This window comes from Chamaea fasciata, unplaced genomic scaffold (assembly GCF_029207755.1).
Source record: "Chamaea fasciata isolate MVZ Bird 193981 ecotype frontalis unplaced genomic scaffold, bChaFas1.0.hap1 SCAF_12, whole genome shotgun sequence".
Lineage (NCBI taxonomy): Eukaryota > Metazoa > Chordata > Aves > Passeriformes > Sylviidae > Chamaea > Chamaea fasciata.
In genome coordinates, this window is record NW_027094097.1 from 3,317,193 (window position 1) to 3,340,847 (window position 23,655).

Sequence of the window (23,655 nt, forward strand, 5' to 3'; positions counted from 1 at the left end):
CATCCCACCAGAAGTGTGTTCTGCCACAGGATGGGTGCACACGCACTCTCCCCCGAAACAATCGGAGGGATGGAATAAGATACTGTACCTTTATCATTATGATCTAAGAGATGTCAGGTCCAGATGTGTGGGCACGGAGCTGGCTGCCCCTCTCACAGCAAAAACAAGTGGCGTGCTTCCAGCTGGGTTTGTACAGCAAAATAACAAATACACTGTTAAAAAACAAAATGAAACCAACGTAAGTACAGCCAAAACCAGAACCAGGTGAGTGAGGAACTCTTGCAGGGCAGAAGCCAGGGAGGAGATAGCCATGCTTGCTTTACTGCCTGGAAGGGAATGTTTGTCAGGCTACTTAACAAACAAGTGAACAGGGGTTGCCTGAGGTACAGGATGACTTGAGCACAGCTTGTGAGGGCTGCCTCAGATGCTGGACTTAAACCCCCAGAGATGAGACCAGACTCAACTGCCAGACCCCTGTGTAGTTCCTAACTCAAGCTCTGTGCCTTGGCTTTTCCACCTGCAAAACAGAGTTAGACCTTTCCTAGCTCATAGAATATTTTCACAGCTTTAAGATCTATTATTACCATTCGGCCCTTTTAAAGGGCAAGAGTAAACCATAAATTCTAAGTCAAACTGCCCCAAGATTCTTGAGACCGATCAGTTAGGGCACGCAGTGGCACAGGAATACTGGTGCCCTCTGAGCTGAAAGCCCTGCCCTCGCTGAGCCATTCCACATGGACAGGGCAGGGATGCTGCTGGCCTTGCGGCAGCACCTCCAACAGCATTCCTGGCACTGGGAACACCACCCAGCCACTCTCAGTGGAACAGGAGACCATCCACATGGGCACCTAGCTCCTGAACACAACCTTCAGCTTTTTCACTACCATGTAACTGACAGAGGGAATTAAAGACCCCCATTCCAGCACCCAAGAAAAGAACAAATACTGGAGCTGCTCAAAAGGTGCGGGGCTTAACGATGATGACACACCCAAGGGAGGGAAAGGAGTATTTTTATATATTTGTGACTTCTTCCAATAGCACAAATAACCATGTAGTTACTCTAGATTTAGTAAAGAGACGCTATTACTTAATGTGGCAGCAGAGGCATGTACAGCATGCAAGCACCATGCCACGGAGGAAAGCTTGCATGACAAAGAGAATCCTTTAGAAACTTTGGCAAGAGCTCTGGAACAAGCAATGCTCAGCCTGCAAGCTTCCATTAGCAGATCTAAATACAGAACCATAGTGTAAAACAACACCTTCCTGCAGTATTTGCATTAATTAATATTAAGAATATCATTATTATGATGAGTTTCACTGACTGCTTTTTCTCCATTTAGGTTCAGAAAAATAATTAATTTGGAGCTTTTCTCTCCCCCAGTTTAATTTCCAATCTCACAGTGTCAGTAATGCACTGTGTGATTCCGTGAGTATTAAATGCAACAATTTAGTAGCAACTGTATAATTTTCAATCCCCAACAAGGAAATAGTCCACTTTTCACAAAGTTTAATGTATTTCTGTGACAATGGACACAGGACTATGTTATCTTCAGTACCTGGGTAAAATCTAATGGATTTTACATATAAGGAAATATAGATCCTGGTGCTTTGCCCTTGAGCTAGAGGCAAGGAAAGTGATCCCTTTGAGTATGGGCTTTGTAGGTGTCACGGGACACCATTTACTTATAGGATAAAGGCAGAACTTTACCAAAAGTCATGCACATAACATCCAACAAATGAAATCAAGACCAAGGTTAGTACTTCAGCGTTTAGAGGAGCTCTTCCAATCTGCTACACTTACACTCCGACACTCCTCTCTCAAACTAGAGAAGATAGCAGCACATCAGTGCATTTGGAGCACAAACCAAGACAAGGGAAGAGGCAAAGAGATTTGTTATGACTGGCTGGCTTCTCCAGCCAGCTGCTGACAGATTTGCCAACTCCTGCCCTAACTACAGAGTAAAATGAAGGGGCTCAGCATTTTTGAGGTGACCTCTCTCATCTCCCAGCATCAGCCTCTGTGAATTAGAAGGAGGTGCACTGGTCCACAAACATCCCATTTTCAGGGAATTTATAAACTAAGCATGACTTAGATCAAACAGTTAATACAAACTATCTTCCTTCCTGAAAATGAGGGGAAGTTTCAGTCACTTGGCACATTTCTTTTACACTCACTTGAGAGTTATGACATCACTTAAGCATTTTAGAACCTTTTTGTCACTAATAATCAGAGACAGGGATCCACAAACACTGCTGTCAGCCAGTCTAAGTCACCATGACTATGCCCTAAACATCAAACTGAAGTTCCCAGTTCTCCTCCAAAGGCACTTCCAGCCTGCACTGGTGACTTACCCTTCCATTACGCTTCCATCCATGCAACAAGCTAGAGCTGCAAGCCAGCATACAGGAGTGTCCCCAGGGAAATGCACACAGCATCAGCAGGCAGGGTACTGATACCAGAAATGCTCAGGTGCCCTTCTGGAGCTGATCAGGACAAGTATTCAGGAGCCCGTGAAGACTTTGACTGATGAGGCATTTTCTAAGAGCAGTCAATTCCTGGTTGTCTCTGTGCCAGCATCAGCTCACTGCTAGAGCTGCTCCACTCACAATGGATTAGTATTAAAGGACAGGTCTGCAAGCCTCCCCACCTCATTAATATTCATTTGAGATTTAAAATTCCAGTTACACAAGGACTCATGCCCAAGGCTAGGAGCCTCATAAATTATATTCCATTTTTAAACCTGCAGCATTTGCTCCCATTGTTTCTGAAGGAAAACACTAGCAGAGACAGTTTTAGGCAAGCTGCTTTTGTTTAAAAGAATACTATCTAAAGCCCTGCTTTAACTTCATTAGCCCACAAAGATTTGCACTACAACAAATCCTGCCTGCAAAGCACAAATACAACTGCCAGGAATTTTAATTCTGTCATTATTGTGCTTTTGTTCCAGCTGCCAAAGCAAGTGCATATAATGTCTGCAGCTGAATAAACTCACAAAAGGCAACTTACAGAGGGAAGACTTGAAAATAGCTACAACCACCAGAAAGAAACCAAATTAAGAGACAAAGTGACTCAATAGGTACTTTGTCTTCTGGCAAACATGGGTGGGTCATTTAGATGGTTTTGCACTGAGAGCTACCACACTACACAGCAAACCGGGCTCTGATGGTCAGAAGAAAGATGCAAAGGAGAAGAGATTGAAGCCTTCTCTTCTAAGGATGGGGCTCAGTTTTTGGGTAGCAGTCTCTGCCTTCAGTGGAACACCGAGCCTTGTTACACAGGTCAGCACCTGTATCCCCCTCCAGTCTCCACTGCTGAAGGAATGAACAGCAAAAGCAAAAGGAAAAGCGAACCTTAACAAAAGGTACAAGTTACTGCAGCACAGATTTCATGTTCAAAAGCCTGTTAGTTTAAAACATGGAGAGGAAACTGGAAACAAAAGTATTTGACATCATTCTTCTGCTTGCCTTCAAAAAAGCCTTCAGCAGGGAGGAGCAGACCGGGCACATTTCCCAGCATGGGATGAGTAGGCTGTCACTTGCATGGGATGAGAGATTTTTATCAAACTCCTATTCTGCAGATGCACTATCCTGTCATTTTTATAAAGAATTAACACATATCCTCTTGCCCACTCTGAGGCAGCCACAGAGTGGTAATTACAGCCTCTCATTTAATGGTCCATTAACTAGAGGAGACAGGCAAGTGAGTAAGCCCCAGAAAATACATATGAATATACATGTGGAAACCAGAATTACAGAATCCTCTAGACTGAACTTGAAATTCAAAGGTAAATATTTTAGCTGTGCTTTAATTTTGGCAGCCTGGATTGATGACTTTTTCCCCCTATCCTTAAATCACTGTCCCCTAACCAGGCTCATTCTTGCCCTCAAAAACCCTCTTCACAAGGTGTTTCCCCATTTTGACTCAGCTCTGAAAAACAAGGATTAACACTGTCAATCCCATTCCCAGTGGAGGTGGGATCTCGTTCACCTTCCACATCGTGTCTGTTTCCCACAGAAAAGCCCAGTAAACTCACTAGGAAGGGTACAGACGGGGAAGACCAAACACAGGAACAAAAGAAGCCAGCCTCAGGAGAATTCCTTTTTCCAACCACTTAATTTCTAGGTGTAAAGGAACTGCTCAACTCTGGGAACAGCTGGAATAGCAGTATCCTTACTCCTCTGCAAATGCAGCACCCCTGCAGTCACTTCTTGTTCTCCAAACTGCCCTGCTCTCCCCCAGCTCCCCAAGGCTGCAGCAATGCACACAAAGCACTGCTTCCTCCAGTGATATCCTGCAGCTTTCCACTTCACTCTCCCAAACAGCCTGGACATGCTCATTGTTAATTCCCATCATCAGACCTTTCTCCATTCTCTGGCCAAGTCCAGCTTGTCTTTTTTCCTACCCTCTCCATTCCTGGCTTGCTCTCCCTGGTCCTGCCTCCCCCTCCTGTCTGGAGCCAGCTGCAATCACCTTCCTGCCTTTGCTATATAAGGAAACCCCACTGCAGCTCCAGTGCTGGCTAACAAGGAAAACTGCATGCCTGAAACCCCAGAAAATGAGATTACTGTGATCGTAATACAGTCCAATAACAGTCTGACAGTGGCCTTTTAAGTCACTGTGCTTTTGAGTAATGCTGCAGTCACAGAGTGCAAGCTGTCAAAAACCCAGTAAGATTTCACAGCTTGATCACCAAAAAAAGCACTGGTAAACTGACAAGCAACAATCAACAATCAGTAGTAATTAATCTAACATAATCTCAACCCATCTGTTAGTCTCACAAAACAATTTTTTATGACTTTCTCAGATTCCCAGTGTTCAAATAATGAATCTTCTTGTTTCCAAGGAATGCATTTTTAACACGGGCATTCAAAACAGAACATGTCCCCCTGCTCTTTACCATTTGCTGTGTTTTTATTTTTGATCTTTCTGTAGTTGGTACAGAGTAGGGTTCCGTTCATCGGGATTTCAAATTTTTTGCAATACACTAACGGTCTAATAAAGATTTTAAAAGACAAAATATTTTGAGACCAATTTTCCTACACACTACTGCCATCAGCCTCAACCACTGAACAGTACAAATTGTTCAAGTATCTGTTTCCCCTTCCAAACTCCCTTAACCTTTTCTTTTTTTTTTTTTTTCCAGAACTACATTTAGATGCACACGCAGGAGCTGTAAGCAAACGTGAGCTTCCCTGTTGCTAAGTAACTGTGTGCCAGAGCCAGCCCTGCCACTGTTGTAAGCAACAGCACCACAGCTGCCAAGTTTGGAATTCGGTCAGCGTCAAGAAATGTAAGCTGAATATTTTGGATGAGACTCCCAATCTTCTTAAAATGGGTGTGGGCAACAATGAAAGATAAATAGATCTCGAGATGACCAGACTGATGAGTAATCCTAATGCTGCGGGACACTTTTCCCTATCAGAACACTCGGGCTGTATTTCAGGACGCAGCTATTAGTATTTATCTAAAAGAGGCTTCTTGCTCAATTTCCACTCAGCCCGTTATACACTGCTTTGAGGTGCTGTTTTCAAAACATTCCTCTTTGTTGAGTGTTAGAAATAATAATTGTGATCATGCAGCTAAATAAAAAGTTTGTTTTTAAAGTGTCTTTTTGAAAACTTTTCCACGGATGTCAAGACCTGCCATTGTAAAAAAAAAAATCTTAAAAGTAAATGCTAATGCTCATTTTCTAATCTTAATAGAGATTTGTCCACACAGTTTAGTGGGGAATTCTAGTTGTGCAATTAAAAAACACATTTTTTTAATAGTTTCTAATTTAGTTTCTTGTTTGTCAACACAATCAGAGGTCAAACTACCTCAGGATGAGGCACTGAATCAGTACTTGGCCAAGACTCAATATATCTCTGCTTAAGCATTTCCCAACTTACTGCACCACTTTTCCTTCTTTGGAATTTCCTTCCCCGTGCTAAAGAACAGAGATCTTTGTTAGTTTGCTAAGATGACAGGAACAGTCTCTATCCTCCACTGTTTCAGACAGCTACAACAGAATGCGCTTTTACCGTAAGCCTCAGCCCACAGCTCCCCAGTGAACTTTAACAAATGGAGTTTTATTCTAACTTCATTCACCTGAGGTTACACACCAAGGTTTCACAGCTTTAACAGTCCCCAGCTGAGAGGATCATGCAAACTAAACAGCTGTTCTTTCCCCGAGCTTCTTACACTCCTGCCTTTCCTCTGACTCTGTACAACAAAACCTGCACCACCTCCAGGACACTGCATGGTTTACAGACAGATTTCATAGCTACTGCACTCTTCTGCAGGTCATGACAAGTCTGGATCTAAAGATCCCTGAACTCTGCTGTTAGTAAACTCTACGCCATCCCTTAAAAATGTCCTTTAGCACATCAGAAGTTTTTATTTGCCGAAGAAGTCAACTCCGCCAATGAACGCTATTTTCAAATACATTATGCGCTGCCGTGCCAGTAAAATCATTTACTCATGTTACTGAAAACCAGAACTCCTGGGTCACCTCTTGGGTCACTCCATGGAGTTCACTGACCCTGAAATACTTCTTTGGTGTTCCTGAGAACCAGGAGCTGGGGCCCAGGGCACCTTCACAGCAGAGACTCAACCTCTCATCACACCTGCTCACATGGCCACGCACACGTTTTGCTCCACAACTTCTCCAAAAAAAGCAACTCTGGCCTCAGTCTAAAGATTTCTCTTTATTAGCACGATATTTTCCATTAAATATTCATAAGTTGTTTGTTCCAAGACAAAACAGAAACCACAGAAACTTGCTAAACTGCCAGACTATTAATATTTGTACTCCTGGTACCTGGAACTCTCACTTTTCTTAACAGCATTTTATGGTCCTCAACACTGTCCAGGATTAAAAATAGTATTTAATTCTTGACTCTTATTAACAAAATTGGTAAGTTATAATTGTGAGAAATAACACACAGTAGAAGACCAAGGACAGTAAACTAAGACAGAGCTCAGGTTTGATGTACACAGTAAAAAAGCACCAAAAAAGCAGCTTGAGAGGGGGAGTGAGGGGAAGATGAAGAAGAGGTACCTGACCTTTTCCTGGGGAAATGCTGCATGATGACACCAAATAATTCATGTGAACCATGTTCTGGGCTTGAAATTTTAAACAACTTTGGTGAAAGCAGGTTTAAGTTTTCTTCTGCAGAAAAAAGGAAATACAGAGATTTATCCACTCTCATTGCCTCCTGCCTAATCAACTCCTTGCCTCTTACTTGGATGGCACATCCCAACCAACAGCTGGCAGTGCCAGAAACCCTTTTAAAGTAAGTGCAGGGGAAAAAAATAATCACTTTACTACATTGATTCACAGATATTTTCAGTTCATTATGAACTCACAGTATCTATGGAAATCACGTCGTGTCTGATCTGCCACAATGCAGAAAAACTGGTCTTCATCTCAACCAAAAAAACCCTGCTTAATCATTTATAACGTTGGGACACCAGACTTAAAATCCTGTAACCTGTTCTGAAAGTGGTAACCTAAAAAAAGAGGAAATAAAATTATTCTATTATTTATTAGAGTCCTACCACCACTGCAACCAAGATTCAAATATAGTCCAAGATACAAGGAACAGACAGAGAGCTGCTAATAGCCTACATGATCATTGTTTCACTCTAAAACACCCCAAAACCTAGAAAAGCTACAAAAGAAAAAACAAAATTAAAAAGCACTATGCAAAAGCAACCTAAACACCTTGTTTGGGAACTGATGTTCAAAGCCAGTATATCATTTTTAGTGTCTTTCTCAATAAACCCTGCCCAACCAGAGGGCAGTGATGATCTGCAAAGTATTCCCAAATACTTTTTCCCAATTTCAACTGTTTTTAATCATCCCTAAGAGTATCAGAACAAAAACAACTGGACAGTTATAAGATGTTTGTAAAATCTGACAAAAGAAAACTTCCAGGGGACTTCCAGGGGAAGTGAAGAGTTTCCTTAAACCACTTTCTATTTGATTGCCAATTTCAAGTTAAGAATTCTCCGGTCCTGACAAATTACCCAACTCCACCAATCCTCACACCTCCAGAACTGACGTAGCAATGTTTTAGTGCAGACAACCAGTAACACCCAATCGCAGGATCTTAAGTTCCCATGTTAGGTAGGAGTGATGTACTACAGAAAAATCTTTTTTCACGTTGCTTTCACTGAAAACAAACCGCTTCCCTCTTCCTGGTCTCCATGGAGAGGATGCCTGAGCACCAGTGAGCTGTTTAGAATACGGCTGCCATCTAGGAGCAGCGCAGAGGAAATGCAGAGAAATCTCTGGCCAAATACTGAACTGTGAGCCCACTCCATGGTCAGACATGCTATTACACAAAGCTGTAAACACTGGAAGCACAGATCTCCAGGGGAAAAAAAAAAAACGGAAAAGAAGCGGCAGAAAGCAGAACTTGTTAAAAGGTGGCTCGCAGACAGTTCCCAATACAATCCCAGACTATTTGGTTCACAACAGTTTATCCAGTCAGGCAAGTCAACAAGTACAGAGGTGCAGTGGTATTTCACTTTATCTTCTTTTGTTCATTAAAAAACTGCAGCCTAATTCACTTTTTCTGAAAGACTATTTTTGTGTGTGAGATTGCAGGCTACAAAAAAAGGCAGTGAAACAAATGAAGTCGGCCAGAACCACACTGACAGTCAAAGGCAGAGCCTAAAATCTTACACTGAAACCAGAGTCACAAGAAAACCTTCACGTAAGCAACTTCCTGAAGCCTTACCATATTTATTCTTGCTTCTCAGAAACGATGCAGTTTCCAAGCAAGTCAGAGCTGCAGTACATAGAATTTTACTCTTCCATCATCCAGCTGTCACTGGCTTTATTTGAGTTTCACAGACCCAGAACAAATACAATTTACAGTTATAATCTGCAGTGATTTGCCAGTGTTTCACTCATGGATCATCTCTAATACACAAAAGAAAGAGTTCTCGAGATCCATCGTGTTGATGCCTATTTTGTACAGTTCCATCACTGAATGTGCTCCAAGAAATTTGTCTTGGCACACCACAGCTACCAGGGCTTTTGGAAGAGGCCGAAAGGTCCTGTCTGCATAGGAAAGAGGGCTTGTTTCTGGTTAGTGGGAAGAGAAAACAGGTTTCTTGCTTTGCCAGATCCCCTGGCAAAGACTCACTCCCTCCCGAGGGTGTTTTCAAAGCCACCTGCTTCCACCACAGCTTTGTCAAATACACTGGAAGCCATCAGGGCGAGAACTGTAGCATGAGGATATGTGGGAAAGAGACGACAGAAGAGACCTGGGGAACACAAGGAGCAGAAATACAGAAATAGAACTCAACCTCTGCTTCAGGAGAGCCTCCACCAATGAAGGAGAAAACATGGCAGTGCACATCCGAGAGGTACCAACGTGTTTTTCAAAAGTACTGATTCGAAAAGGCACTAATCTAAACGTAGAAATTAACTGACAGTTTTGTCACATTCCACATTAACTTTGGTCCCGTGACAGCAACCAATTCCATGTGCAGGAGCAGAAAGAGATGGGAACTTGCAGGAAGGCAGGCCAGAGCACCAGAGGCTGCCTTGGCAGCTCCCTCTGTCCCTTCCCAACACAGCACATCTCATTCCAGCAACAGAAGCACCACCAACCTGATCATACCCCTAAGTCAGAACTTCCCTTTTGTCACTGGGACTTCAACAACTTACCATGAAAACATATTCTCTACCCTTAAGATTGACCCATCTGTCCTTACTTCTGGGATCTGTGAGAGGCTACAGTTCTGGGAAGAACAAGTTGAACGATGCAGAGAAGTCAGTCTTGTATTTGCAATTTCTCATTTACTGGAATAAAGACAAACGCGTTTTAGGGGCTTAAGCACATTTCCACACCATCTCTCTCATCCAGCGTTAATAAGGATGCAAATTATTCCTTTGGAGTTAAGAAGTAAAAACCACTCTCCGTGCCTCCTGCTTCTACTTACAGAGTTTGCATTTGATCAGAGCCTTGTGGCTTAACTTGAAGCTCTCACAGCTCCTTCTGTTAATCAGTAACTAATAAACAGCCAGTGTTTGATAGTCCAACTTTATTAATAAACATCTTGGCTTCCACCCAGAGATCAGTTCTGTAGCTGAACCTCATTAGGCAATTCTCATTCCTCGATGTGATGTTGAAAAGCACCAGTAATACTGAAGAAAAAGACATTTAGTTGCATTCCCCCTCCTACAACAGAACAAATGAAAGGTGAATAAACCCCAGTGTGTCAGATTTTATGAATGTAATTATCTCCTACACCTCCTCCCGCAGGATTTTACACAGCTTGAGGCCTTGGAGTTTTTTTCTCGGTAAAACCAAGCCCCCATATAGTTCCTAAAGGAAGAGTTTTGGCTGAAATTGCACTGAACCACTTTAAGAAAGATTACTTTGTCTTCCCCAGAACTGTTTCTACCAAAACAGCTCATTTTTGCACACTCAGGTAGACTTTGCTTTGGCGTTTACAGTCAGCAATCCAAACACAATACCAAAAAGAATTACGCTTTTAACAGACAGACAAAAAAAGCCATGGGGAGCAAAAGGAACAATCACATCCTGGTGCTTTGGAAATGCCAGTCACAGGATGCCAGCAGCAGATCTACATTTCTGATGCCTCCTTCTCTCCCTCTCCAGTAAATAATGGGCCAAGAAAGAGCACAGGACAAGAACTTACCAGCTGGACAAGGCAGACGCTCAGCAAATAATCGCTACAAAACAAGTGCTCGGCTCTCAAACATCAGGAGTCTGACCCCCAAAGTATATGGTTTTTAAAAAACAACTCTACTGGAGCAAGAAATTATTTTCTAGAGATAAATCATAAAAAAAAATGAAGTTGTCTAACAAAATAATCCTCCCCCACTTTAATTGGCTTCCTACCAGAATTCCATCACACCTATTAAAAAATGTAAAACTGAAGTCATACCTAGGATGAATACCAGATTTAGAAGAGGATTAAAACCAACACACCCCGAGTATCACAAATGTACTTAATTCTCAGTTCAATAAAATATTGGAATATCAATTTATTAAAAAGTTACGTGAACTGTACATACATAAACTGCAATATAGCTGAAAAATCTGAAATATATAATTTTAAAGGAAAATCATTTATTTCTGAAAATATTTAAAATATTGCATTTCTGGCAGCAAATTCAAAAGAAGTGCTCTGGAATGGGTGCAGTCTCTCTGTGCGTTTGTCTAGCATTTGTCTTCAAGGCGTCAAACATCTGCTTTCTGATTGTTCACAGCATAATCTTGTGACCTCTTTCATTCTGACTTGTAGAGATAGAATTCAATTTCCAAAGACAGGAGCAGAATTTTAACAGGCAATGCTATGGTCCTTGTTGGTGCAGACAACACACCTTCCGAGAGTCCACGGCACCTTGGAAATCTGCTAGCCATCCTGCATAAAACTGCATCAGATTGTGCTCACAAGTTACAGAATAAGTCTTTGATTGATAATTTTTCTGTTTATTTCCGCCAAGGCCACTGAAAATACGAAGGCCTTTTCATCTGAAAGGTTAGCATACATGTCAACTTCTTTTTCTTGTTTCTCTGCAGAAGAAAAAAAAGTTACTATTAGAAGCTTTTCCCGTTATTCGAAGTTAATGCAAATTACACAGAAATTAGTAATTTATGTGAAGTAGTGGAATTGAAGTTAGACAATTAACTCCAATGCACAGAGGGAGTGAGAAAGAGGAGGAAGTAACAGAGGCACACAAAGGTGCTGGAAGAGCCACAGAATGAGTCAGCCAAAAGCATGACTGAATTTTTCTTCTTTAATGAAGAAGGAAGAATGAGTCGTTAACAAAGACAAACAAGTATTCAAGTGTTTCTTCAGGGTCTCTTTTGTTTCAGTGGTTTGGGTTTTGTTTTTTTTTCCTTTTACATAACGACCTCCCATCCAAGAAAACAAAGTTATTTTACAGTATCATCATTAAACACAAGATCTGTCCCCTTACTTTACAACTACATGAAGGAAACCCAAGAGTTTACTGACTGTCAAAGGTCAAAGAGGAGATACTTGAATAAAGTCAGGCACCAGATTTATCCTCATGCACATTTCTGGACTTTCTACACTACAGACTTCCCATCTTATCCCAGCTGAAGAACAATGGTAACACCTCACTGAGCAAGCAGAAGCCCCTGAGCTCCCTGTGCTGATGTTGGCTTGCTTCAATGCCACAGACACACAACAGGAAGCCATCAAAAAGTTTCTGTACCGCAGTGCTCAAATAAACTATGTTACACTCCACAAATTCATAAAACAATACAATTTGAGAAATACCACTTTATCATAAACACCACCTCCTCCAGATCACGAGTAGTTCTATCCCAGTGTAGCTAGACACAGGTAGCTGTCACAAATTGTAAAGAAAAGAAAGCCAACAAAGAAACAGTTTTGTCAGCAGAAGACCAGGCTTGTAGGCAGAAGGAGAGAAATACATTCAGAGCTTTCAGCTGCGCAACTCCATCTCTAACCCAGGTTCCACAGTGGCCTGGACTCATTGACAATCACAACACAAAGCTCACCTGAGAGACCCCTCTGTCTCACACACATCCACACTCCAGCCACTGCTCCACCAAGACACCTAAACCAGCACCGGAAAGCCAAAGAAAAGGCAGCGCTGGAAAATAACAGAAAGCATGACCAGGAGAAAAGATCCCAGTATCTCCTGTCTTCACCTATCCACACAGCCACCCCTCAGTGGCTCCACAATCATCACAGTGGATTCAGACTGGGCATCACATTTGTGTTACAGCTGTGGAGAGAGCTCCAGCAGACTGCCTCCTGTGTGAAATCAAGTGCTTGTGTTCCACAACTGGGTGGGAGAAGCTCCAAAATCCTTTACCACTGTGTTCTCAGGTAATACTGGTAAGAAACAGCAGAAACCAGCTTTTTGCTGACTTCCTGGATAAGCGAGGCAATATCCTCTAGTGCATTGAGTTTGAGAGTGAGTTTTGCTGCCAGTCCTACTCCACAGTTTAAGACAAATCAGCTTCTGTATGTACATTCTGGGTTGCTCCACTTCCTCCCTCTCGCCATTGAAAAATTAACAATGCTGGGAGTTGTTCTGAGCACAGACACTACACACACTGGTTATTCCACATTAACCTTTTCTATTTTTGTATCTAAGCTCCACCTCTTGTTTCATACTTCCTGATCCAAACGAATCCAGCCACAACTTGAAACATACCAGCACCCAGCAAAATTAAAAATACTCCCCCTGCATCGTGCCCTGGTTGCTGTTAACAGACTGTGGATTTCTCAGTTTCCCTTCCTCCCCATCCTCCCAGATCAGCCTTATTCTGAGACCCCAGCTGCCTGAAATCTTGCTATCAAAGAGTACGAGGATTAACAGGTGTGCAAGCTTCATGCACCCTCAGGACAACCGCAGTTCTCATCAGTAAGAAGTGAAGAGCTCACACCTGCATGACGTTTTATCATACACCACTCCTAGGATAGCACAGCTTCCACACACACTCTGAAAACTTTCCACTTCAGTCTTATCTGAGAGCAGTTCTGACTCATTTCTCTATTAGGAGCAAAAGAAAAACAGTATTGTGTTTCTGCAAGACAGTAAGACATTAAAAACCAGAGGGGTTTGCTCTCCAGCTAAGAGACTATTTAGACAAAAATAGTTTTTCTGGATCACGTCTCTTGCATTCCCAGATCTCCCGCAACCCCTTTATACTGCAGCCCCTAAAACAGTGATTATGTGTCAATCACACATGGGCCTCCCCCTTCACACATTTTGCATGGATTCAGTTTTCAAGATAGCAAGTTACTACAAATATGCACGATGGGCGAGCAAATGTGTGAGTAATGCAGCTGGAAATCACTGAAAAAAGAAAACTTGCATCAAGAAGATGTATTCAGCTTGAGTTTTATGAGGATACCGAAATGTATGTATATACCTTTATGAAGATTTGGCTTGCTAAGTAACAAGCCTGCTTTAACCAGTCTACTGCTCTGACTGAGACTTACTTGCTGGTAACCTCTTTCAGAATAACCAATACCACTTCCTCCAGTATGTAAAGGTTTCTGTTTGCTTTAATACAATCAGGGTTATTACCCAGATAACAAGGCAACCTGGGAACCAGTCGAGATGCGTGTCACAGCCCCGCACGCTAAAACAAAGAACACACCTCCGCCACAAAACCAGAGTCAAATTATTATGGAGCGTTTGTGTTTTCAAAACACACTGTAGTACGTCTGACCAAGAAATTAAATGACAATTTTGACAAGCCAAGGCTGCAGGGACCAGTTCCTATTTTCCAGGGTCATCACCCAGCTCTGAAACACGTGATAGGATAATTTTCTGGGTCCCAGTAGTGCCATACCCCCTGAATCTACAACTGCTTCCTCTTCCCTCCCTCTCCATTCCTTCTTGCTAAATCTGTAGAAAAAAATAGCTTGTTTTAAAAAGCCTTTTTGCTTATTCTATTCTTCTTAATTGCTGCAGCTCTTTGCTCTAATGTGAGCCAGTCATGGACACAAAAGAACCAGTCAAAGGCACAGACATAACTGGGAACAAGCACAGCGTGGATGGAATTGCATGACGAGCAAGAAAGCAAAGCTACAGATGTCATGAGGGTCTTTAGGAAGGAACTTTTCACAGCTGGCTGGTCTTCAAATGTACAGATAATCTGCTCTTCCATGTTAATACAACTGAGAAAAAACAGGACAAATGCCTGGTCTTCCATCTACAAATGCATTAGGAACCAAATATTTAAACACCCATGCAAAGCAGTGGCTTCTTTTCAAGTCTTTGGGGCAAAAGCGTAACCTCTAGTGGCAAGCAACACGTACCCAAAATATCCCCAAGACATACAACAGGCAAGGAAATAGGATACTGACATCTTGCACTCCAGAGCTGACTTTCAGCACACACAGACTGCTACAGGGACTAGCAACCACTCACACAAAAACCACCTTAACTGTGGTATTATTACAGTTGCTTAACATACACAAACAACACTATCAAGCAGCAGATGTGGAAAAGGAATACAATTTTCTAAAATTCCTGCTAATTGCTCCACACATAGTAATTTCAATTTTGAAAGCAACTTGAAAAGGGAGAGGTCAATGTTAACTTGTTTTAGTAATTACTTACAAAAGGATGAGTTCCCAGCTGAATTTGTTTTTAAAACCATGACAACCTTATATATAATTTTTTCTTCATCTGCCTGAAAATCATCACAGTGGTCTACACACACTACAGTCTGACATAACCAGAAGTAAGAAAATACTCTAAGCCTACTCAGTCCTGAACAGTAAGATGAGCTGCACTGGGGCAAAGACAAATAAGTGTGAGCCAAATCCCTGCACAAGAGGCTGAGAAAGAAATAGCCATCCCAAGAGCAAGGAAATGGGATGGTAAAAACAGCACAAGAAGATGAAGGCAATCTTATCAAGACTCAGCTTTAAGAAAACACCAAGAAAAGGCACATCATGCACTCTCTTAGGCATAGATCTCTAGTCTTCCACCTCATAGCACTGCAGTATTGTCACACTTCAGAGTTTGCAGTAAGAGGTTAGAAACGTTCAGCCTGGTTTTGGATAGGAAATCACGTTCTCTAAATATCCCTCCCGCCGTCAAACTCTTGCTTTTTGGAAACTGTAAAACATGTCTTCAGAAAATGGATCTTTTCCTTTGGTTGTTTTCCTCTTTGTCAGAGGGCGGAAAAGAAGATTCACTTCTATAGGGCAACCTTTAAAACCAAGGCTGTTTGTGAACCACCCTGGCAGTTAAATGCCTAGAAAGGATCCTAAAGCTACCAGACAAAGTCCAGCTTGGGTCACTAACAAATAGGGAAGCTACACACATCACTAAGTCATATGCAACAGGGAAGAGATTAGCTAACACAAAGTGCATTTCTATTACAGTAAAATAACTGCCATCTGGAAAATGTACACAAATGAAATTCCACCTCCTTTTCCCACACCGAAAGCACTCAAACCCCCCCAACAAATCCAAATTTATACTTGTTTTTTACATGAAAGAAACATTAAGATTTATATTAAGCAGAAGAGATATCAAAATTGGTTTGGAGAAGTCAGAAATTAAAGGAATTTTCAACACGGATCAACACTTTTTCTTTTTTTTTGTAAGGTGGAAAGGAAGAAATAATGGCATGTCTGAGTTATGCCACATGAAATACTTCAAGACTTCAGGAGTTTTAGGAACAATATCTGCTGAATATTTGTATGAAGTCTTGCCATTCTCCTTTTATCTGCCTTCCAACTTTCTGAAGCCCATGCTAAGTTTTGGATTCATAATTCAGGTCTAAAATTACTATCTCCAAAAACACAGCGAGCAAACGCAGTGTCAATAGGCTCTTAAAACAAGAGGAACCCTAAGTGACAGTGACATTCTTGAGGGGTTCTAGAATTACTCTTGCTATGTAACAGCCTCTTTACTGTATAATGATTAAAACCAGCAGGGCACCAAGGAACTTTAACAGGCAAGGTGACATCCCTTCCTCCAGAAATATGGGACCAAAATTCAGGTCACAGTAGTGTTTCAAGATGCCCTTTTTACTTTGGCCCTTCAAAAGGTTTGAAGAAACTTTTAAAGTAATCCAGTCATCCTAATCCTCTCTCTGACAACAGATATCATTATATGGTTTGTCCTTGTGATGCAGAGCAGCAGCACCTCAAAAAAAACCCCAAACAACCAAAACAACAAAAAAACCCAACAAAATAAAAATAAAAAAAAAACCTACTTAACACTTCAGCTCAATGGCTTTCAACCTGCATGTTGAAAGTTGATACAGTGGCTAAAAATACAGATTTGGATCTTTGCAGTTAGTTTCATCGGACACTGAAACATAAAACCAGAGGTCTCTACACATGCAAATCAGTCCCTTCCCCACATTAAGGTATCAGGTACTGGCTGAACTAGTCTAGTTAAATGGTTTGACGGGTATAAAGGTTTACTGATCAAAAAAAGATACAAACAGAAAATCCAACAAACAGATTTCTCCAGCTCTCATACCTCTTTCCTCCTCGTGCTTTTTCGCTGAGGCACTCTTAGGTCTTCCTCTTCCTCGTCTGCTATGATCTGAATGGCTGTTAGACCTGGATCTTTTTCGGTTTTCTAAGTCTTTATTTACTGCAGAATTTATCTTCTCTCGCTTAACTCTCTCTGTCCGCCTCCTTTTGGCCTCACTCTTGTTTTCTGTGCAAATGAACAGACATGGCATGATCCAGGGTTGTTTTCACCTTGGTTCTTAATTCACTCTTAATGCTGAGCCCACCCTATCAACCCTTTCCTTTGAAGGGGTCAGACGCCTGTACCTTTACACAACAATCGCATCTGCGTGATATCCGTGCAGAAATAAAGGTGCCAGACCCAGGAGGACACTTCACTTCCCGATTCCAAGGATCAAACCTTTAACGACCTCGAAAGCATTTTGCAGCACGAGATGTTTGCTGGTACACAGGAAGCTGTTTCCCAAATAAGATGGTGACACAAACTGCACGCACCACAGCCTTTAAGACACCCCATTGTAACTGTTACACAAGGAGAAGTTTATCATACAGCAAACGCCACAGCACTTGGGCTTCTTATGACGCCGACAATGGAATCATTGCTGCTGCTCAGACAATGATTTCTGAACGCTGAGTCAATGGTGCTGTCAGTAAACGCCACAAAACACAGCGCACGTGTCCCACCACATCCAGCCTGGGACAGGGCCTCCTCATGCTCACTGCCCAGCAGGTGCACTGCTTTCCTGAACGCCAAAGTCACTCAAAGAAAGGAGCATTTACATGAGTTTTATCTGGAAGTTAAGTATTAATGAGCTTGGGTACCAAATATAGTACAGTCACCACAGCACACTGGTGGATTAGCTGCACTGTAAGGCTGCAGCACCCACCCTACAGTAACTGCGCTGCTGAAAATGCTGCAACAACATTTTCTAAAAGACGTTGTGGTTACCTTAGGAGCACAGTATGGGCATCCAGAGTCTCCTCCTGTGTCTCTCAGAGGAACTGATGTCCTTTGGCTGCAGCTGTCCCATTAACCTTGCACAGACACAGGCACAAGTTGGACAGCAGGGTCCCCTCACTAACGCTCCTACAGGAGCCCTATTTCAGTGTCACAGCCAGGGTGAGGCAGCAGGGGAACCTCTGCAGACCCACGGGGGTCAGGAGCCAGCTGCCCAGGACCATGTCCAGAAGGCTTTTGAGTACCTCCAAGGAAGGAGACTCCACAACCTCTTGGACAACCTTTGCCAGTGCTTGCTCACACTCACAGCAGAAAGCACTTTCCAGAGCTGCTTCCCAGCAGGATGGCCCCCAGCATAGATTCATCCTGCCTCCCCTGGTGCATTTCCTCCGTACAAAGCTGAATTATACAACCAGATTATAGCCTTCGTTTGGGAACTTGATCAAAAAAGAGGGAAGAGGAAAGAAAATTGACTAACACTTCCAATCTACCACAGACGTTTCTTAACCTCTTCCACCTTCAAAGTTCAGTTGTCAGCATAATGTCACTTCATTCCTACAAGGGGTAATCTACAGCTCTCCTTCAAAACACTGATACAAAACATCAAATAGCTGACTTCCATTTTGTAGGTCCGGCAGATCATTTTAAAAAGTAGATATGATAGATCAGATATTTGTTGGGTTTGGGTCAGGTTTTTTGTTTGTTTGTTTGTTTTTTAAATATATATATCTTCCCTGTCAAGCTCTTTTTCTGCCTAATTCCTACTACTGGAGGAAGTGATAGAAATGAACACAAGGAGAATGCTATTCATGCCAGAAAGCACATTCAACTGACTTCTTACTGCGTCCATCAACAAAAGACACACAAGACAGGCACCAAAAAAAGCACTATTTAATTTAATCATGGAGAGAGAAGCAAGGTCCACCCAGTTTTAGATTAAACATTACGACCAATTTTTTATTTTCAGAAAACCCAGCTTCAATCAGCATGTGCTCTGAAATCAGATCCTTTTGGGGCCTCTATGCATTTAGCTTCAAAACAGGATTAACACAAAGCATTCTGTAAGGGGTTGTTTTGCATAACGATCAATGTGTGCAGCAAGGCCATACACAGAATAAACGCCAACATCACCAGCACAAAGGAAGACTGAAACCATCAGCTTTCCTCCTCTCCCCAAAATTCAAGAAAAATTAACATATTCGAAGTCCACCACTCACAAATTCCAGGGAAAGTGAGCTGAAAACAACAGTCAAGTTACACAGAGAAGTAAAACACCCTCTCTTTGCCTCCGGGAAATATGGGGAAAGAATTGTTGCTCCCTTTTCCCCCTGTGTAAGTATTACCTGTGATGGGTGGTGATCTCTCAGCACGTTTAGCATGCAAGAGTTTTCGACTGATAAATATGTAGCCACAGGGACATGATTTACATGCAACAGGAACCTGGGAAAACAAAAAGACAAAATTTTCAGGTGATTTTAAATTATGACAAAATTCCTGTCCCATGAAGGAAAAAGAAAACCACACTTAGTAACTCACATTTTGTCCTCAGAGATAATTCTTCAAACTCAGTCTGTGCTGCAAGCTAGGCCTGTCCTATTACTGTATTTAAACACAATAAAACCAGATTCTGCTGTAAATCACTCACCAAGCCTTTTCTTTATGCAGTTGTTAAAAATCAGGCTTGAAATGTACAGCTGTTGTGATTGCTTTGCACTGCTTTCCCCCAGACTGACAGGAAGGGGGTGGGGGGAAAGAAGAGAGCATTAAAGGAAGGCTGAATTAAAATAGAATTACAATTTCTCTTCAGAGCTCTCAAATATCAGCAGTCAAATCAGTCAGACGTTTCCAGTTTTGCTTCCTCTACTTGTAAAAAAAAAAATCATTATGAGTTAAACCCGTCAGTACATTGTGAATGCGTCCGCTTGCAGCAGCATTTGAAAGCAGCTCCTTTAGAGAGGAGCAGCTTCAGAGGCACAATAGAGCCCGAAGCAAAACAGATGCATTCGTAGCACACTGCGCTCCAGCGCTGCAGACAGGGCCGGGTGGGTACAGAAGGACCTCGTTAATTCAAAATGCAAATAACCCAGCCCAGGCAGGCAAGAACTGAGTGCAGGCCCAGCAGTTTGAGAGAGTACAGCGCCTCTGGTCAGCTAGGCAGACAGCAGCAGCATGCTCCCCCAGGAAAGAACAATGTAAAACAAGAAACGCCACTTTTAATACGAAAAATAACAAAAATCCACTCCGAGCAATTTTTAAAAAGCGACACCGACAAATCACTACACTCATTACCTCAGTGCCAAGATCTTTTGAGATCTTTTAGAGCAGTAAGGGATACACCACGTTGCTTTGATTAGGTTTGAGACTGAAAACACAAATCAAAGCAAGTTTGGGCAAAGATCTGGAAGAGATTAAATAACACGCATTAAAGCGGAGTCGTGCTGAAGCATGATAGTGGGGGGGGAAAAAAGGCAGGAGGTAATTTCTCAAATGTTAATTCTTTAAGACAGGTCACTACAAGTTTGCCAGTGTCCACTGAAACGAACAGGAGCACAGAACCACAGCTGCCTCCCCAGTTTAAGCAGACATGGAGAAGAACCAAGTTCCAAAGTTCAATTGACTCAAAAAACTCTACCAAATTAGTACGTCAATTTGTAAAGGGGAACTAAACTGCTACTCACAATAAACAAATTATTTTGCTTTCTGTAGCACATCTGAACTCCTGCACTTCACCCGACAAAAAGCTTACAGATAGAGTTTTTGATCCGGGTTTTGCAGAACTAGAAATTTTAACTCCCTTTATGGAGACACTGACATAACAAAAGCGAGTCCAGTAGAGGTTCACTGAACTTTAAAGGCCAGTACTAAAGCGCCACTATCCTGCAAATAATCTGCGTGTGTTCTAAAGGCGATACAGAGCTCCAGCGAAATCCATTCCCGAACACTTGGGTCTCTCCAATAATTACCTTTCCAGGCTTGGCCTAAACAAAAACAACAACAACAACAACCAAAAAAACCACTTTGGCAAAGCCACCCAAGGGGATTGGAGCAGAGTGAGTATTTTTCAACCAACTCAGCTGCGTTGAAGAGAACAATCCTGTTCTCGTGTTACAGGTTTAGCTCGTAGGGGTGTGCACCACTGCAGGGCGGGGGGCCTGGGGGAAGGGGCTTATCACTGAAACCTATCAGTTATCCTTTGAAGACCCAAGCTGATAACATCCCGCAACATAATCAAGGCAACAGAGTCCTAAGCGCTATTTCACACGGTTTCAACATTTTCCTACAAAAAGGAAATCTTCTCATACAAGGCATTTTACCTGATGCTAAATTAAGAAGTGATAATTATTTCCTCAGATTGACTGTAAGTACTTCAGGCTCCCTAGTTTAATGGAGCTGCGCTTTGTAAAAAGGCTGAAATACGATATAATAACTAAATTACAACAGAAAAATGTTTTGAAGTCTAAAAAGTGTTACTCAATATTTCGCTCCAATAATTGTGGCTGTCTAAGTATTTCCACGCATGCCACTTCAACCGAAAAAAATCAAAAACAAATGCTAAGCCCTTGCTTATGGAAGAATTTAAGAAACACCAGTACACGACACAGTCGGTTAAGAATTATATGAGAGTCTCCTCAAACTCTGCCAAGGGTGGACCTGTACCGTAGGCCTTAGTTCCTTGCTCCCCCTCAAATATTTGGCAGTGGAAAACGTGGTCCTATGAGCAATGTGTGCAGGGGCAGGACATGTAAGCACCTAAAATCCATGGAAGCCGCAGAAGAGCTGCTAACAGAACATCTGCATTGACAAAAACTCAAACGCACGATCCGCATGTAAGTGCAGATCAAAGCGACAGTTTTCACGTCAGCCCAAAGAGCCCACGTTTGCTCACTTATTGTCTGCAGTTTGACATTCACTACACTCATTTTAAAAACCCAAAACACACCGAAAAACCACCACTCTCATGTACGACTTCTCCTTTCGTTTCTCCTTTCACCAGCGGAATACCCAGAACCTGGCACACGATTTCCTTCTCAGAAATAGTATTTCAGTGACGTGCCCAGCGTGCATTCGCAGCGCTTGATCCGTTGGTTAAAACATGAAACGACGCCCACACACGGCTCAGCACTCCCAACCGTGCCAGGAGGGCTAGGAATGCTGCACAAACTATGCAAGTCAGAACAAAAAACGTCCTTTTTTTGTTTTTTTTTTTGTTTTTGTTTTTAAAGCGATGCAAGTAGAGAAAAATTACATGAGGCTATTTATTTTTTCGGTAAGTACGGCTACACCCGTGAGGAGGGGTGGCTTTCCGGGGTCACATCCCAGCGCCGATGTCCCCAGGAGCGCGTGTGACAGGCGCCGGGCCATTGTTCGGGGCTCCGCCGGAGCGAACCCGCCGGCTTTTAACACTCGCATCGCTCCCAGAAAACGGAGACAAGCTCCCGGCACGGCAGCCGCCGCTGGTGTGTGTGTGTGTGTGTGTGTGAGCAGCTCCATTTTGAGCACACAAGAACCCGCAGCGGGACACCAACAGCTCTCGCGGGCACTTGGGCACAAACCGCAGCAAAGGTCTCGATTTCGCCGCTTGCCGACCACCCCGGGGAAAAGAACACCGCTGAGCCCTCTCCCGCGCAGCCCAGCCATCCAAAGGGCAAAGTGCATTATATAAATCACCCGGTTCATCGTGTTTGTAACAGATCACAGCACATCGACAGCGCAAGCACATAAACAAGAGGTTCCGCAGTCGCGCAGAGAGCCCCTCGGCACAACACAACCGCTCCACGACCCACGTCCCATGCAGAAGCTGCAGAGGCAACAACCGTTTAGCCCACACAAACACCGACCGGCAGCCGCACGGAGCCGCTCCGCCCGCCCGGCCCTGCGCAGCCCAGCGCCCCGCCGGCAGCCGCTCACCTGCTGGTCGCACTCGGGGCACGACTTGGTGGCCATCTTCACTTTCTTGGCCCGACTGGAGGACATGCTCGCTGCTGCCGTGGCTGGGCTGACACGGCCGCGGCCGGAGCGCCCGCCCCGGGAGGAGCCGGCGGGAGGAGCGGGAGGAAGGAGGTGGAGAGAGGAGCCGGCGGGAGGAGGCGGCCAGAGGAGGAGGTGGAGAGAGGAGCCGGCGGGAGGAGCGGGAGGAAGGAGGTGGAGAGAGGAGCCGGCGGGAGGAGGCGGCCAGAGGAGGAGGCGGCGGGAGGAGCCCCGCGCGCCCCCGACGAAGGTCAAGCCCCGCCCACCCCCGTGCGCGCGAGCGGCCGGCCCCGCCCGCGCCGCCGGATTGGCTGCGCGCGAGCGGCCGGCCCCGCCCGCGCCGCCGGATTGGCTGCGCGCGGGCGGCGCTCGGGGCCCCCTGGCGGCCGCGCTGGGAACGGCCCGGGCGCTGAGGGAGGAGAGGGATCGCTGAGGGGAGCGGGGATGACGGAGGCCGGCTGAAATGTGCCTGCCGACGGGAAGAACCAAACACCATTTCTCTGGTCTCTATCTCAATTCAGAAAAAGACTGCACTGGTGGTGCCGTTGGGTGGCTGGCGGTCCAAGAGCTGTTTGTCTGGACGTGCTTCTTAGTGGCGTGACGCTCACAAATGGCATGTTTTCGAGTACGATGTGCTCAGACATCAGTGTGCCACTGCCAGACCACTATCAGGACCAGGACCAGAGCAACAGGAACATCTATCTCAGCCGGGCCTGAATTTCTGACACATAAATTGCATTTA

General features: G+C 43.6%; 2 protein-coding genes across 3 annotated transcripts in view; both read right to left on the minus strand.

Moving 5' to 3' along the window:
• The window catches only part of MYLK3 (myosin light chain kinase 3), a 36,285-nt gene extending 33,866 nt beyond the window's left edge, over positions 1-2,419 (minus strand). The window contains exons 1-2 of the mRNA XM_066194998.1: positions 2,353-2,419; positions 89-212 (exon numbers count right to left, since the gene is read on the minus strand). Coding sequence (XP_066051095.1) covers positions 89-97 — 9 coding nt within the window. The 5' untranslated portion in view covers positions 98-212; positions 2,353-2,419. The remainder of the gene's footprint in view (positions 1-88; positions 213-2,352) is intronic.
• Positions 2,420-9,946: 7,527 nt separating this feature from the next.
• CUNH16orf87 (chromosome unknown C16orf87 homolog) lies at positions 9,947-23,096 on the minus strand. 2 transcript variants are annotated; one of them, XM_066194620.1, is made up of 4 exons: positions 22,854-23,073; positions 19,289-19,385; positions 16,992-17,174; positions 10,971-11,544 (listed from the first exon to the last, which is right to left on the minus strand). In XM_066194620.1, the coding sequence occupies exons 1-4, from the start codon at positions 22,917-22,919 to the stop codon at positions 11,426-11,428; spliced, it is 465 nt and encodes a 154-aa protein (XP_066050717.1). In that variant the 5' UTR covers positions 22,920-23,073; the 3' UTR covers positions 10,971-11,425. The 2 variants fall into 2 exon arrangements, with proteins under 2 accessions (XP_066050718.1, XP_066050717.1); XM_066194621.1 differs by lacking the exon at positions 16,992-17,174 and having other exon boundaries at positions 9,947-11,544; positions 22,854-23,096.
• Between the last annotated feature and the right edge of the window lie 559 nt (positions 23,097-23,655).